Here is a 13,788-nt window from a genome sequence, read left to right on the forward strand (position 1 = left end):
GTTATGCAAGAGTTGGGTATAGCATTTCTTCCCTCACTGAAGTCTAAAAGTATTTACACACTATCTCTGAAGGGTGCTATTTAGTCACCTAAAATAAATGTATTTGAATAACTTTATCTCCAAAATTTATTTTAAAGCTATAATCAGAAAGTATTTTTAAGTAAAAATAATACTAATGGAATTTAATAGCTTTTTTGTAGGACTTGAGGCTGTTTAGCTATATACTAGACCAGCGTGGGCAAACTACGGCCCGTGGGCCGGATTTGGCCCGTTTGAAATGAATAAAACTAAAAAAAAAAGACCGTACCCTTTTATGTAATGATGTTTACTTTGAATTTATATTAGTTCACACAAACACTCCATCCATGCTTTTGTTCCGGCCCTCCGGTCCAGTTTAAGAACCCATTGTGGCCGAAATCGGTTTGGCTCAGTGGATAGAGCGTCGGCCTGCAGACTGAAAGGTCCCAGGTTCGATTCCGGTCAAGGGCATGTACCAGGGTTGCGGGCACATCCCCAGTGGGAGATGTGCAGGAGGCAGCTGATCGATGTTTCTCTCTCATCGATGTTTCTAACTCTCTATCTCTCTCCCTTCTTCTCTGTAAAAAATCAATAAAATATATATTAAAAAAAAAAAAAAAAAGAACCCATTGTGGACCTCGAGTCAAAAAGTTTGCCCACCCCTGTACTAGACACTGTTCTAGATATAGGCATCCTATATAATAAAAGCCTAATATGCAAATTGATGGAACTGTAGAATGACCAGCAGAATGATGGGTTGCTACCTACTGACCACCAGGGGGCAGATGCTCAATGCAGGAGCTGCCCCCAGCCCGCAGGCCCCAGGCCAGCTAAGGCGGGTGTCAGCGAGGGTCCCCCTGATCACCCCGCCAGTCGCCCCATAGAGGGTGGCAACTGGCCGTGACAGGGTGACTGGGGGTGGGCGGTGCCAGGCCCACCAAGGTGGGTGCCAGAGGGTCCCCCCCATCACCCTGCCAGTTGCCCCACAGATCAGCCCTGATCTCTGGCCAATCCTAGGGACCCTACCCTTGCACAAATTTCGTGCATTGGGCGTCTAGTAGAAATGTGAAATGACATGGTGCCTTGCCCTACAGGAACTGATCATTTAAGGGCCTACTTTGTATCATTAAGAGCTGTTCTTCAAACGAGTAACAATTGACAACGTAAAATCTTATGATAAAATTATTTGGCCATTTTTAGTGTTTATGATTATATAAGCATATGTTAGGACCTTAACAAAGCATAGTCATAAACCTCAAAAGATTAAGTGCAAGCATTTACCTTCAGTACAGGATGATACCTTTTTTCCCCTTCTCTCAAAAAAAAGAAAAGTTTGGGTGAAGAATTTGATGATATTTTAATTTTTTATTTTTATAGTTAGATTTTTAATATTTAATTTTAATGACTGGCCATGGGCCAACCTGACAATATTTTTCTGCTTTAATTATATGGTGAACATTTTCCTATTCTGATCTTAACTTTTTTTTACTGCCACTAATAACATTATTATCACTACAGGTTAAACAGTTCTGTGTTGACTAAACCAAATACTTTTATATGTATTATTATATTTCATATATCTTACCAACAGCTTCTTAAGAGATACTGTCTTTATTCTCTTTTTATAGATAAAGGTTCTCAGGCTTAGAGAGGTTAAAGAACTTATTTCAGGTCACACAGCTATTAATAAGAATTTGAATTTGAATCCACATCTATCTAATTCCAAAGAATATGCTCTTCCTTCAGTGCTATAAATTATACATTGTTGCCAAATAATAGAAATTAGTGAGAAGAGCATATTCTCAAAATTTTAAGTCCTCTTTGTCATTAGCCTGACAAATGGTGTATCTGTACATTTATATACAGCAATTCATGAATCTCTCTCAGTGTAAAAGTTATGTGGTTTTTATACAAGAGGCTTGCTTTGTCATCTGGGACAATAACTTAATCTCTAGCTATATCTTTTTCCTTTTTTATAAAGCACTTCAGAAAGAAAAGCATTAGGCAGTGTCAGGTGGTGATAACTATTTTAGGGAAGACATAATGATATCTCACATTCTAGAATGCTTCATGTCATCACAGTTGCTTTCTCATCCATTATCTTCTGAAAACACAAGCCCAAGGGCAGGGATCATATTTTATTCACTGATTTATACCCAAGGTTGAGCTACAGCAGATGCTCAAGAAATATATGTTAAATGAATTAATCGGCATCATAATTTCCTGTCACACAGATGGAACATACTAGCAACACCCATTCTTACCCCAACATCCAGTCCTACATATGTTTTTCTTTGCTGCTAATTTTATTTTGGTGGAATTGCTAGTTAGGGAGACTACTCAGTATAACAGGCATAGTTTTGAGTTACCTTTTTGTTTATCACCCTCTTCCCACCAAGAGATAATCCGTTGTAAAGACAGTTTCTTGTAGTATTTTAATCTTAACTGTTGTCAGTGAAATGTGCTAATTTATAATACTGGCTTTGCACTTTTTCAACTTTTGAGTTAAAATTTTTTTAAACCTATAGAAAATCAATGAAGTATAATAAACACCTAAATACCCTCACTTAGATTCACCAGTTGTTAATGTTTGTCACCTTTGGGCTGGAATGCTTGCTTGTGTGCCCACACACTGTTGTTCTCTCTTTCCCTGCCTTCTCCTTCCCCTCACATTTTTTTCTTTAAAAAAATTAAATTTATTAAGGTGACATTGGTTAACACATTATATAAATTTCAAGTGTATAATTCTATAATACATCATCTGTATATTGTACTGTGTGCTCACCATCCAAAGTCTAGTCTTCTTCTGTCACCCTATATTTGGTCCCCTTTACCCTCTTCTCCCTCGCACATTTTTTTCTTGAACCACTTGAAATCATAGATTGTGATACTTTTGCTTCATCTAAAAATAAGACATGACATAGTCCTATATAAGCACAATGTTATTATTGCACACAAGAAAGATCATAATTCCATAGTAATATTCTACCCAGGTGAATTTCTTGTTTAATTACATCACAAGACAAATAATTTTACTGTATTTATGGTGCTAAGTTTGATTGCTTGCCTAAGGTGATAATTGTTCAATCTCTTCATTGTAAAGTAAATAATTCATGGAGTGCTACTTTGGCACCAGATAAATACCTTGTTTTCCAACCATCTTTCACTGATTTTTTTTTTTTTTGCATCTATTAATGATTTTTGCCTGAATCATTTGCTACATTGGGGTTGCCTATTTTTTAACTTAGGTATTGTATTATTTTTTAAAAAGAGGAAAAGAAGGCAAGGCAATAATAAGTTTTTCTTGTTGCTTAGGTGTTTCTGAAAAGGAAGTGGTCTTAGTTGGATGCTATTCACAGTGCTTTTTAGCTTTTAATCATTTTGAATCTCCCTAAATGTAATGCAGTGTCAGTAATGTTAATTTTTGTTTCCAACAGCTGCTAATATTGTCATCCAGACTGAACCACCAGTTCCTGTTTCAATTAATAGCAACATAACCAGAGTAGTTCTTGAACCAGATAGCCGGAAAAGAGCTGTGGGTGGCTTGGAAGGGCCACTCACAAAGAAACCTTGGCTTGGAAAGTAAGATAATTTGCTAATTAATAGCATTGAATTGGTGCTTTTATTATTTTTGCTTGCATTAGTAAATTTGTATAATTAAGAATTGTCGTTAATCAATGATTATCAAACTGTGTGTGTCAAAGTTAGGGTTCCCCGAGGCATCCTTAGAATGTCTTAAAAATTGAAAAGCTAACAGAATATTTACAATAGATATTGGTAATTTGTACTACTTATTTCTAGGCCTAACCCAATATTAAGAATGAAGACTCTGGAAATGAGTAAAAAGGAAAAAAAATCTGTACTTTTGCAGAAGTTGAAAAGTGCACTGTAAAAAATATATTCTTTTCTTGCTTTAATGTTAGATTCCTTGGTAGTTGTGGTGTATCTTTTTAGCATGACTTTTAAACTTAGTTGGGCCTTTTCTTTTTGTGATTTTGGCCATTCAGTCTTCTTTCTCTCTGCCTATTCTAATCCCATTTAATTAATGTGAAAATTATTTTGTACTTTATGAAGAGTGTTAAGTGCTTACTAAAGACATTTCATAAATGTAGCCTTATGTTCTTTGTAATCTTATATATATCTTGGTTAGGTATAAGGTGAGAGAGTTAACCAAGATTTATTAGTTAACCAAGATTTCCTAGGGCATTATTCTTTATGGCATTTTTTCTTTCAGGCAAGGGAATAATAATCAGAGTAAACCAGGATTCTTAAGAAAGAATCAGTATACGAATACAAAGTTAGAAGTCAAGAAAATTCCTCAGGAATTGAACAACATTACCAAGCTCAATGAACACTTCAGCAAATTTGGAACTATTGTTAACATCCAGGTAAATGTGGCCATGTTCATGACAGAATTCATGTATTCAATGCATTTTTGAAAATATTACTACCAGCTCACCTTGTTTAAATGAGCCAGTGATTAGTATTATCATCTGTGCTAACACTACCTATCTGTATGCCCAACTTAATGATGGGATTGTTAAGCTGAATTTGTTCTTTTAAATTGATTTGGTTCTTCTCTGCAACCCCTTCTGAGAGTCACTGGGTCAGTTACTCTATTTTTATAGTTTTATCTCTGGACAGATGACTTTATTGCCTGCTTTAGTATTCTAACTAGGTAGGTGAGATTCTTGGTAATTTCTGCTATTGTCATGTTGTCCACTGACTCACTTTTATATTGTGGTGAATTAGTTATTGGTTAAGGCTGGTTCTAATCTTGAGACTTTTAGGCAGTGCAGTGTGTTTTCTAACATCAAATTGTAGCTTTTGTATTTTGCTGTCTGCTTAGTAGATATTTGAATTTATGAATTTGTGGTTGGTGTTATGCTATAATTGAGGGTACTTGGTTGCCTATTTAAGTTGGAATTTCAGTCAGTTACCCCTGATACTTGGTGTTACCATCAAATAAAAATATAATTTATATAACTGAGTTTATGAAGGTAGCTCTGGCCAGGTGGCTCGGTTGCTTGGAGCATCATCCCATAAACTGGGTTCAATTTCCCAGTCAGGGCACATATCTAGGTTGTGAGTTCTATCCCCGCTCAGGGCGTGTTTGGGAGGCAGCTGATCGATGTTTCTCTCTCACATCGATGTTTTTCTCTCTAAAAATCAATAAAAACACATCCTCAGGTGAGGATTTAAAAACAACAGCAAGAAGGTGGTTGTATTGGGGGACTTGGTATTTCAAAGAATTGAGCCAAACTACTATTTTTTTTGAGAGAGAGAGAGAGATTTTTAAGCAAATTTTACCCCTGAGAACAAAATTGGTACACATTTAATTCCTCTGATTAGGGCTCCACCTTTATGATCTCATTTAACCTCAATTACCTCTGAAAAGCCTATCCTTAAAGCTTATTTCTGAATAGTCTCATGGAAGTTCAGGTTTCAACATACGAATTTGGAGGTGGGGAGGGCATAGTTTAATAATTCTGTATAGCTCTTCTTGTTGGGAATTTATTTTTTTCTATATAAAAAATGTGGTGAGCCTCCTTGTGGATAAATCTTTCATTATTTTTTATGATGTATTGCTGAATTAAAGGGAATTTTAAGACCTTTTATTTGAATTACCAAATTGTTCTCCAAAAGGGTTGTGCCAATTGATACTCCCAAATTTAGTCTCTAAAACCTTATAAGCACTGTAATATGGATTCATTAAATTTTTGTAATGGATTTAAGTGAAAAATTATTTGTTATAATTTGCTTCTTTTTATTACTATGTAGACTCTAATTTATATAGACCATTTACAGTTCTTTTATATTTACCTATCCATGGTCTTTGTCCATTTTTTTTTTTTTCAAAAGCATTTATAATGCTTTTCTAAGCTTTTGCTTGTCATATATATTAAAAATAGCTTTTCCATTTGTCATTTATTTTGTTTATGTCTTGTTTGGACTGACAGGTTTTTAAATTTTACATTGTCAAATCTGCTGTTTGTCTTTATAGATCCTACTTTTATAGGTATGGATAAAAGGGCTTTTCAGACCCTGAGATTATACAGTTACCTTTTTTCTTCTGGGTCTTTGTGTGGTATTTTGTTTGCTTGTTATTGTATCTCTGGAGTTAGTTTGGATATGAGATATCATGGAGGAATCTAATATCTCTTCAGTGGTTAGGTAATAGTAGGATTATTTATTGAATCTAACATTCTTCTACATATAATTTTGAAATGGGCATATCATCTTTTAGTGGATAGAGAACTTTATTTTACAAAGGATTCACAATGGATTCAGCAGGCTGTTTTCTACTTCTGAATTATTTATCAATTTCTTTCCATTTAACTATTTGCTAATATCTTTTTTGTTGTTGATTTTGTTTTTTCTTACAGGTTGCTTTTAAGGGAGATCCAGAAGCAGCCCTTATCCAATATCTTACCAATGAGGAGGCCAGGAAAGCCATTTCTAGCACTGAAGCTGTTCTAAATAACCGATTCATTCGAGTCCTGTGGCACAGAGAAAACAATGAGCAACCAGCACTACAGTCCCCAGCACAGCTGCTCCTGCAACAACAGCAAACACTTAGTCACATGTCACAACAGCACCATCACCTGCCACAGCACCTTCATCAGCAGTCTTCTACTGCAACGGTACATGGAGGTATCCAGAAGGTAATCTACTGGTTCACATGGAATTAGAGGTCCTCTAGTCCCTTCCTATACATCAGTGTTCCTCAGTTTGCAGTCCTTTGGTCTTCTATACCAGAGCCACTCAATTTGATCTGCAGATCAGCAGCAGCATCTGATCTCCTGGGAGCAATTTCTTAGGCCTCCCCACATCTGTTGAATCAGAATCACTATGTGTAGGGCCCAAGAATCTGTGTTTAAAAGCCTAAGCAACCAGCCTACCATTCAACCAGCCGACCGGTAGTTATGATGCGCACTGACCATCAGGGGGCAGATGCTCAGCGCAGGAGCTGCGGTGACTTGGCAGCTGTGGTTCTTGGGTGAACCAGAGAGTAGGGAGCCCGATTCCGGAGTACGTCACCTGAGAACCGCTCTCTTGCAATCCAGGACTCCTTGGGGGATGTTGGAGAGCTGGTTTCAGTCCGATCCCCATAGGCCAGGTTGAGGGACCCCACCGGTGCACGAGTCCTCTAACCCATTGGCTCCCCACTTAGGGTCTGGCTCCCCACCGGGCCTCTTACCCATTGGAGAGGTTGTGGATCTGGTCCTTACAGAAACTTTTTGACTTGATTAGCTAAATGATTAAACGTGCAGGACCTACTTGCTGCAGTCCTGATGTCTGTTGCCTGTGCTAGCCCATCCACTTAATACTGATTTCCAGTGGAGGCAGCGAATTTTCCTGCTACCACTCTTGGCTGGGAAACCGGCTGCAGCTTCCCTCCTTCCAGGCGGACAGTAGCGTCGTTGGGCAACCTCCGGGGAGGGAAGGAGGCAAAGGAGCAGCTCAGTTGGGAAGAAGGAGGTTCCTAACACGCTATTTATAGTAAACTACTGTCAATTAAAATGCTTAAGTCTGTCAAAGCATTACATATTGAAAATAATATAGAAAAATTATTAGAATCTCTGTATGAGTATATGCCAGGGTCCAACCCCAGCAGGTCCAGGGGTTCCCAAAGGCGTAGACAGAGTCGGCGAAGAAGGAAGGACACGGAGACAGTGTTCAGTTGATCAGCAGCCTAGCCAGGATCTCCAGCCAGGATCTCTAGCCAAGTTCTGGTCTGGATCTCCAGAGAGGTTCTGCTTAGGATCTCCAGCCAGGTTCTGTGTCCATGTTCTCTTGCTAGGTTCTCCAGGTTCTCCAGCCAGGTTCTGTAGCCATGTTCCCTCGCTAGGTTCTCCAGCCAGGTTCTGTCCAGGTTCTCAAGCCAGGTTCAGTCACCAGGTTCTAGTCAGGTTCTCTTGCCAATTTCTGTAGTCAGGTTCAGTCCAGGATCTCTTGCCATGTTCTCTCCAGCGAAGTTCTTCTGTCTCTAGGTTCTGTGTAGGTTCTGTCTTCTAAGTTCTGTCTTCTTAGTTCTGTCTTCTTACATCTGTATTTATACCAGTTGATTCCAATCCTATCAATCTCTATTCCAAAGGTTAGGGCGTTTCTTATCTCCATTCCAGGGAGTAAAGATTATGTAGCTTAAGCATGATTGTTCATAGTTAAAGTGATTAATTACCCGCCTGGCACTTAGTTAAGAGGTTTTATTCCCTCCCTAACTTCAGGGGAATATCCCTACCTGGGGAAACAACCTTTCTTGGAGAGGTGACCTTGGTTAAAACACATAGTGCCAAGAAGGTGAGCAAACATATTAAGAACAGTATGCCATATATGCCAGGTCCCTTGAAACAGCAAGCATGGACTGGCTCCCGGCAAGTATACATATATATATGCATGTATTTTGTTGTGACATATTTAAGACGTCCAAAAAAGTATGAATAATAACATAACAATCATTGATGTATCTGCCACTTCATTTAAAAAAATAAAACCTTACAGATAATTAAAGCACCTTCCCTTCCCATTTTTTTCTTACCTTCTTCTCCTAAGTAATCAATGTCCTAAATTTATATTATTCCTGAGCATTTAAAAAACTTTTGCCACATACATATGTGTTTATTTTGTATATACAGATGATGAGCAAACCACAGACACCGGGTGCATATGTTCTTAACAAAGTTCCTGTGAAACATCGTCTTGGACACGCAAGTGCTAACCAGAGTGATGCAGCACACTTGTTAAATCAGTCAGGTGGTGCTGGAGATGATTGCCAGGTGTGTGTTTCTGTGAGCCTCAGATATGTTCAGAGTTGTTCAGTAACAAGGAAATTAACAAATGGATTACCATTCAGATTTGTAATGTCTTGTTTTTCTCAGATAAGTGTGACAGCTAATGTAAGTGTGGCAGATATAGTTCCCTAATTTTCATGATGGAGCTAGAAATTTGCTAGTTAAAATTTTTTTCTATTCAAAGCTAAATAGGAATTTGGTAATTTTAGATAGTTATTAATAGGTAGATGTCTTTGTTAGTTCATATCTTTTATAATTTTTCTCTTTAATACAATGAAGAACATAGTAAAGGAGATTCTGTTATAATTAAAAGTCAAATATTAAAATTTATTTTAAATAGTACCTTTTGCTTTTAGGAATCTTATATAATAAAAGGGTAATATGCAAATTGACCCTAACAGCCAAACAACCAGGAATGACCAGTTGCTATGATCCACACTGACCACCAGGGGGCAGACACTCAATGTAGGAGCTTACCCCTGGTGGTCAGTGCGCTCCCATAGGGGAGCTAAGCTCAGCCACAAGCCGGGCTGACGGCTGCAAGTGCAATGTGGTGGTGAGAGCCTTCCCCTCCCCCTCGGAAGCACTAAGGATGTCCAACTGCAGCTTAGGCCTGCTCCTCACAGGGAATGGGCCTAAGCTGGCAGGTGGACATCCCCCGAGGGCTCCTGGGCTGCCATAGGGATATCTGACTGCCAGCTTAGGTCCAATTCCCTGGGGACCGGGCCTAAGCCGGCAAGTGGACATCCCCTGAGGGCTCCCAAACTGAGAGGGCACAGGCTGGGCTGAGAGACCCCCCTGAGTGCACAAATTTTTGTGCACTGGGCCTCTAGTCCTATGTAATAATCCTATATAATAAAGAGGAAATAGGCAAATTAACCCTCACACCCTCACAAAGATGGCTGCCTACAACCAGGCCTTCAAGGGGGTTAGTGAGGGATGACCAAACAACTGAACAAGCAGGCTGTGTGGGGCGACCAGGCTGGTGGGGGTCCTGAGGGGTGACCAGGCCGGCGGCAGGGGGGCAGTTGAGGGCGACCAGGCAAGCAGGGGGGTCAGTTGGGGCCGACCAGGCTGGCAGAGGGGGGCAGTAAGAGGCGACCAGGCCAGCAGGGGGGCAGTTGCGGGTGATTAGGCTGGCGGGGGGGGGGGGGCAGTGAGGGGTGACTAGGCTGGTGAGGGCAGTTGGGGGCCACCAGGCCGGCAGGGGAGGCAGTTAGGGGTGACCAGACCAGCAGAGGGGGCAGTTGGGGGTGACAAGGCTGGGGGGGGGGGGCAGTTAAGAGTGACCAGGCTGGCAGAGAGCGGGCAGTTGGTGTTGACCTGACTGGCAGCGGGGGCCAGTTAGGGGGCGATCAGGCCAGCATGCAGAGGCAGTGAGGGGTGATCAGGCCGGCACGGGAGGGCAGTTAGAGGCAACTAGGCAGGCAGGCAGGTGAGCAGTTAGGAGCCAGTGGTTCAGGATTGTGAGAGGGATGTCTGGACATCCCCCAAGGTGTCCTGGATTGGAGAGGGTGCAGGCTGGGCTGAGGGGACCCCCCCCCCCAATGAATTTTGTGCACTGGGCCCCTAGTATAGATATCTATAAACACTGGCTCTCCAGCGTGGTGATTATTTCAAAGAGTTAGGAAAACTCTGAAAAAGAACCAGAGGGGCCAGCTAGCTCTACTAGACATTAAAAAGTGCTTTGAAGTCTTTATAACTAATGCAATTTGATTTTGGCACATGAGAGACAGACCAGTGCAACAGAATAGAAGATTGAAAAATAGGCTCAGTTGCACATAAGAATGTATTTGCCAACACAGTATCTCAGATCAGTGGGGAAATACGGACTTTATCAGAGTGGTGTTGGGCTAACTGGATAGCCATATAGAAAACAGAGAATTTGATCCATTTAAAAAATTACATAGCAAACAAGGATAATTTCCAAAAGGATCTGAGATTTAGATGCTGATAGAAAGGCTAAATGGTACAGCCCTCCCAAAAGTAAATTTGGCAGTATCTGGCAAAATTATGTATTAATTTATTCTAAACCTGTTATCTTCCTTCTAAGAATCTATGCCAAAGGTATGCTAGTCAAACTAAGACCTATAGACTATATAGTATAATATCAAAAGACTGGAAATAACCCAAATGTTCATCAGTAAGGTACTGATTACTTAATATGTAGTACATCTACACAATAGTATATATGCAATTTTACAAAGGAATGAGGAATATATACCATGTGATAATTAGGCTGTATTAAGTTAAAAAGACAAAATGAAACAAAAATGTATAGTCAGCCACTGTTGGTATAAGAAAGGTGTGATGGACACATGTAAGTAGTTGTTTGTAATAGTGAAAACAAAAAAATTCATGTAATTTAAATCTTGTAGCTATGAGAAGGAGGGAACAAAGTAGACAACTTTGAGTATGTCTTGTTTTGTAGATTTGTCATAGAACCACTTAAATGCTACATGTAGCCCTAGCTGGTTTGGCTCAGTGGATAGAGTGTCGGCCTGCAGACTGGAGGGTCCCAAGTTCGATTCTGGTCAATGGCACATGCCCAGGTTGCGGGCTCGATCCCCAGTAGGGGGCGTGCAGGAGGCAGCCGATCAATGATTCTTTGTCATCATTGATGTTTTATCTCTCTCTTCCTCTCCCTTCCTCTCTGAAGTCAATAAAAAATACGTTTAAAATAAATAAATAAATGCTACATGTAATTATAAAATAAAATGAAACGAAAGTAACCCCTGAAAATTAAAAAGAGAAATGAATTAGCATGTCTGCATAGAGAGTACTCCAAAACACAGTTATTTGACTATATATTTCTAAGGAGGGCAAAGCAATTTATAAAAGCTCAGTAATCATATTGTTGGCTCTCTTGGTATTCTGAAACTGGTTTGTAAGTATTGTAGGATAAATCAAATGAGGAATTATATTGGTGTCATTGACAGCTGATTTCATTGTGGTTGAAAAGAGAGATGTAAGATGGATAAGATAGTCAAAACACTAGTCTTCTTGCATTTGAATTGAAAGAATTATTATAAATTCAGATAGTATTTTATCTTAAAAAACATATAAGCAAGCAAAAAAACCTCCAAAGCATTTTCCTAACTTTATTCACTGAAAAAGTCTAGGAACAAGGACCAGCCCAATGGTAATGGCCCTCATCCCCAACCACCAGCACCCAAAGGAGCCAGGGAAATGGCTATCTCCAAAATCTGGGGCGGGCAATGTTTCAGATGACCCTGGACTATTTTGTCAAACCAGAAAGTGAGGAAGTGTCCAAGATTATTAGAATCCTGTCAAAAATGAAAAAAATATCATAAAAGCTCTATATCTCCTCATCAATTTTTTAAATTTAGAGGTCAGCAGAACAGTTAAGGGCACCATACTCTGGTGAATACTAGAGGATCAGTGACCTGGTTTCTTTGACAAGTAATTTTAAAGGAAAAGAAGGAGAGGGAACAGAATTAAAGGCGACTTTAAAAACATGTATCCAATTATACTGTATGGATTTTAATAGATCCCAGTTCTAATGAGAAAAATATTTAGAAAATTATGATGCAATCTGGAGATGTGAATATTTAATGAGATTAAAGAATTACTCTTCACTTGCAAGTGTGATGATGTTATGGTTATGTTTTAAAAGTCTTTTTAGAGATATATTTATATGTAAAATTATGTATTTGGTATAAAGATATAGTTGGGGATTTAAATAAAACAGTGTTATATTTTTTTTTATAAAGTGTGAATAGTTTTTTTTAAAAAATATATTTTATTGATTTTTTACAGAGAGGAAGGGAGAGAGATAGAGAGTTAGAAACATCAATGAGAGAGAAACATCAATCAGCTGCCTCTTGCACATCTCCCACTGGGGATGTGCCCGCAACCCAGGTACATGCCCCCGACCGGAATCGAACCCGGGACCCCTCAGTCCGCAGGCCGACGCTCTATCCACTGAGCCAAACCGGTTCCGGCAAAACAATGTTATTTTATATATTGATAATTGTTGCTGTTGGTGATGGATATATCAAGTTTTTTATATAACTATATTTTTGTCTGTTTCAAAAAATTCCTTTATGGAAAAATAGGAAAAAACACACAAGCAATTATAGTTAGATAGCCCTGACTTACCCTGCCTTTTTATTGACTGGATTAGATCACTCAGTTTTTCAATAAACTCATTTGCTATGGAGATGAAAAAAATTTCTTTTAAAACATGAAGGGAAAGTGCTTATCACACAACAAGTGCTCTATAAATTTTAAGTATTGTCATTTTTGTTTTAATAAATGATAGTAACATGAATATCAGCTGTGAAGGGTTTCTAACTACTTGAGATACTTTCCTGTGTAGTTAACGTAGCTTAATTTTGAGGATAAATAAGTATTGTATGATTGAGAGTAGTTTTGTATTTGGATATATAATGTATTTACAAGATTGAATTTTCCATGAATTTTTAATTATTATATCCTGCGTCCCTTATATCATGTATTCAGTTAATTTAGAAATAAAGGAAACAGTGAAGTGTGTTAACAAAGGCTTGAGCCTTAGAGATTGTAGTGTAACATGTAGCTAGCTTTGCTGTGTCTTAAAGAGGGGAAGTTTAACTGGAAAGTCATCTTCAGAAGAGGAAAGGTATCTAAATACCAAAACTAGCATAGTAAAGATGGCTACCACTTTGCTTGTAAAGTCAGATCATTGAGCTAACTACTTGTCTTACGTTTGATTGTAAACTCATATAGCATTTGGTTAAATATAGCATTAATATTATGATTACAAAGTACCTTAATTCTTAGAATTACAGTTATTAGAAACCTGGGTTCTTATTTGGCACTTCCCATGTGGTACCCTTTAGCTAAACACCACCAGGAATACATGGTTGAACAAATTGAGTTTATTCAGTCAGGGAAGGTAAGCAATGAAACCATAGGGCACATCAGTTGAAGGGTGTTAGAAAGGACTTCTTTTAGGTTTAGGCTGTGTTAGATT

General features: G+C 38.8%; 1 protein-coding gene across 3 annotated transcripts in view; it reads left to right on the forward strand.

Moving 5' to 3' along the window:
• Window positions 1-13,788, forward strand: part of RBM27 (RNA binding motif protein 27) — a 66,807-nt gene that overhangs the window by 38,117 nt on the left and 14,902 nt on the right. For all 3 annotated transcript variants that reach the window (XM_081091195.1, XM_081091196.1, XM_081091197.1), the window contains 4 exons: window positions 3,456-3,600; window positions 4,253-4,406; window positions 6,405-6,683; window positions 8,655-8,795. In XM_081091195.1, coding sequence (XP_080947321.1) covers window positions 3,456-3,600; window positions 4,253-4,406; window positions 6,405-6,683; window positions 8,655-8,795 — 719 coding nt within the window. The remainder of the gene's footprint in view (window positions 1-3,455; window positions 3,601-4,252; window positions 4,407-6,404; window positions 6,684-8,654; window positions 8,796-13,788) is intronic.

Source organism: Myotis nattereri (assembly GCF_964212035.1).
Source record: "Myotis nattereri genome assembly, chromosome: 5".
Classification (NCBI taxonomy): Eukaryota; Metazoa; Chordata; class Mammalia; order Chiroptera; family Vespertilionidae; genus Myotis; species Myotis nattereri.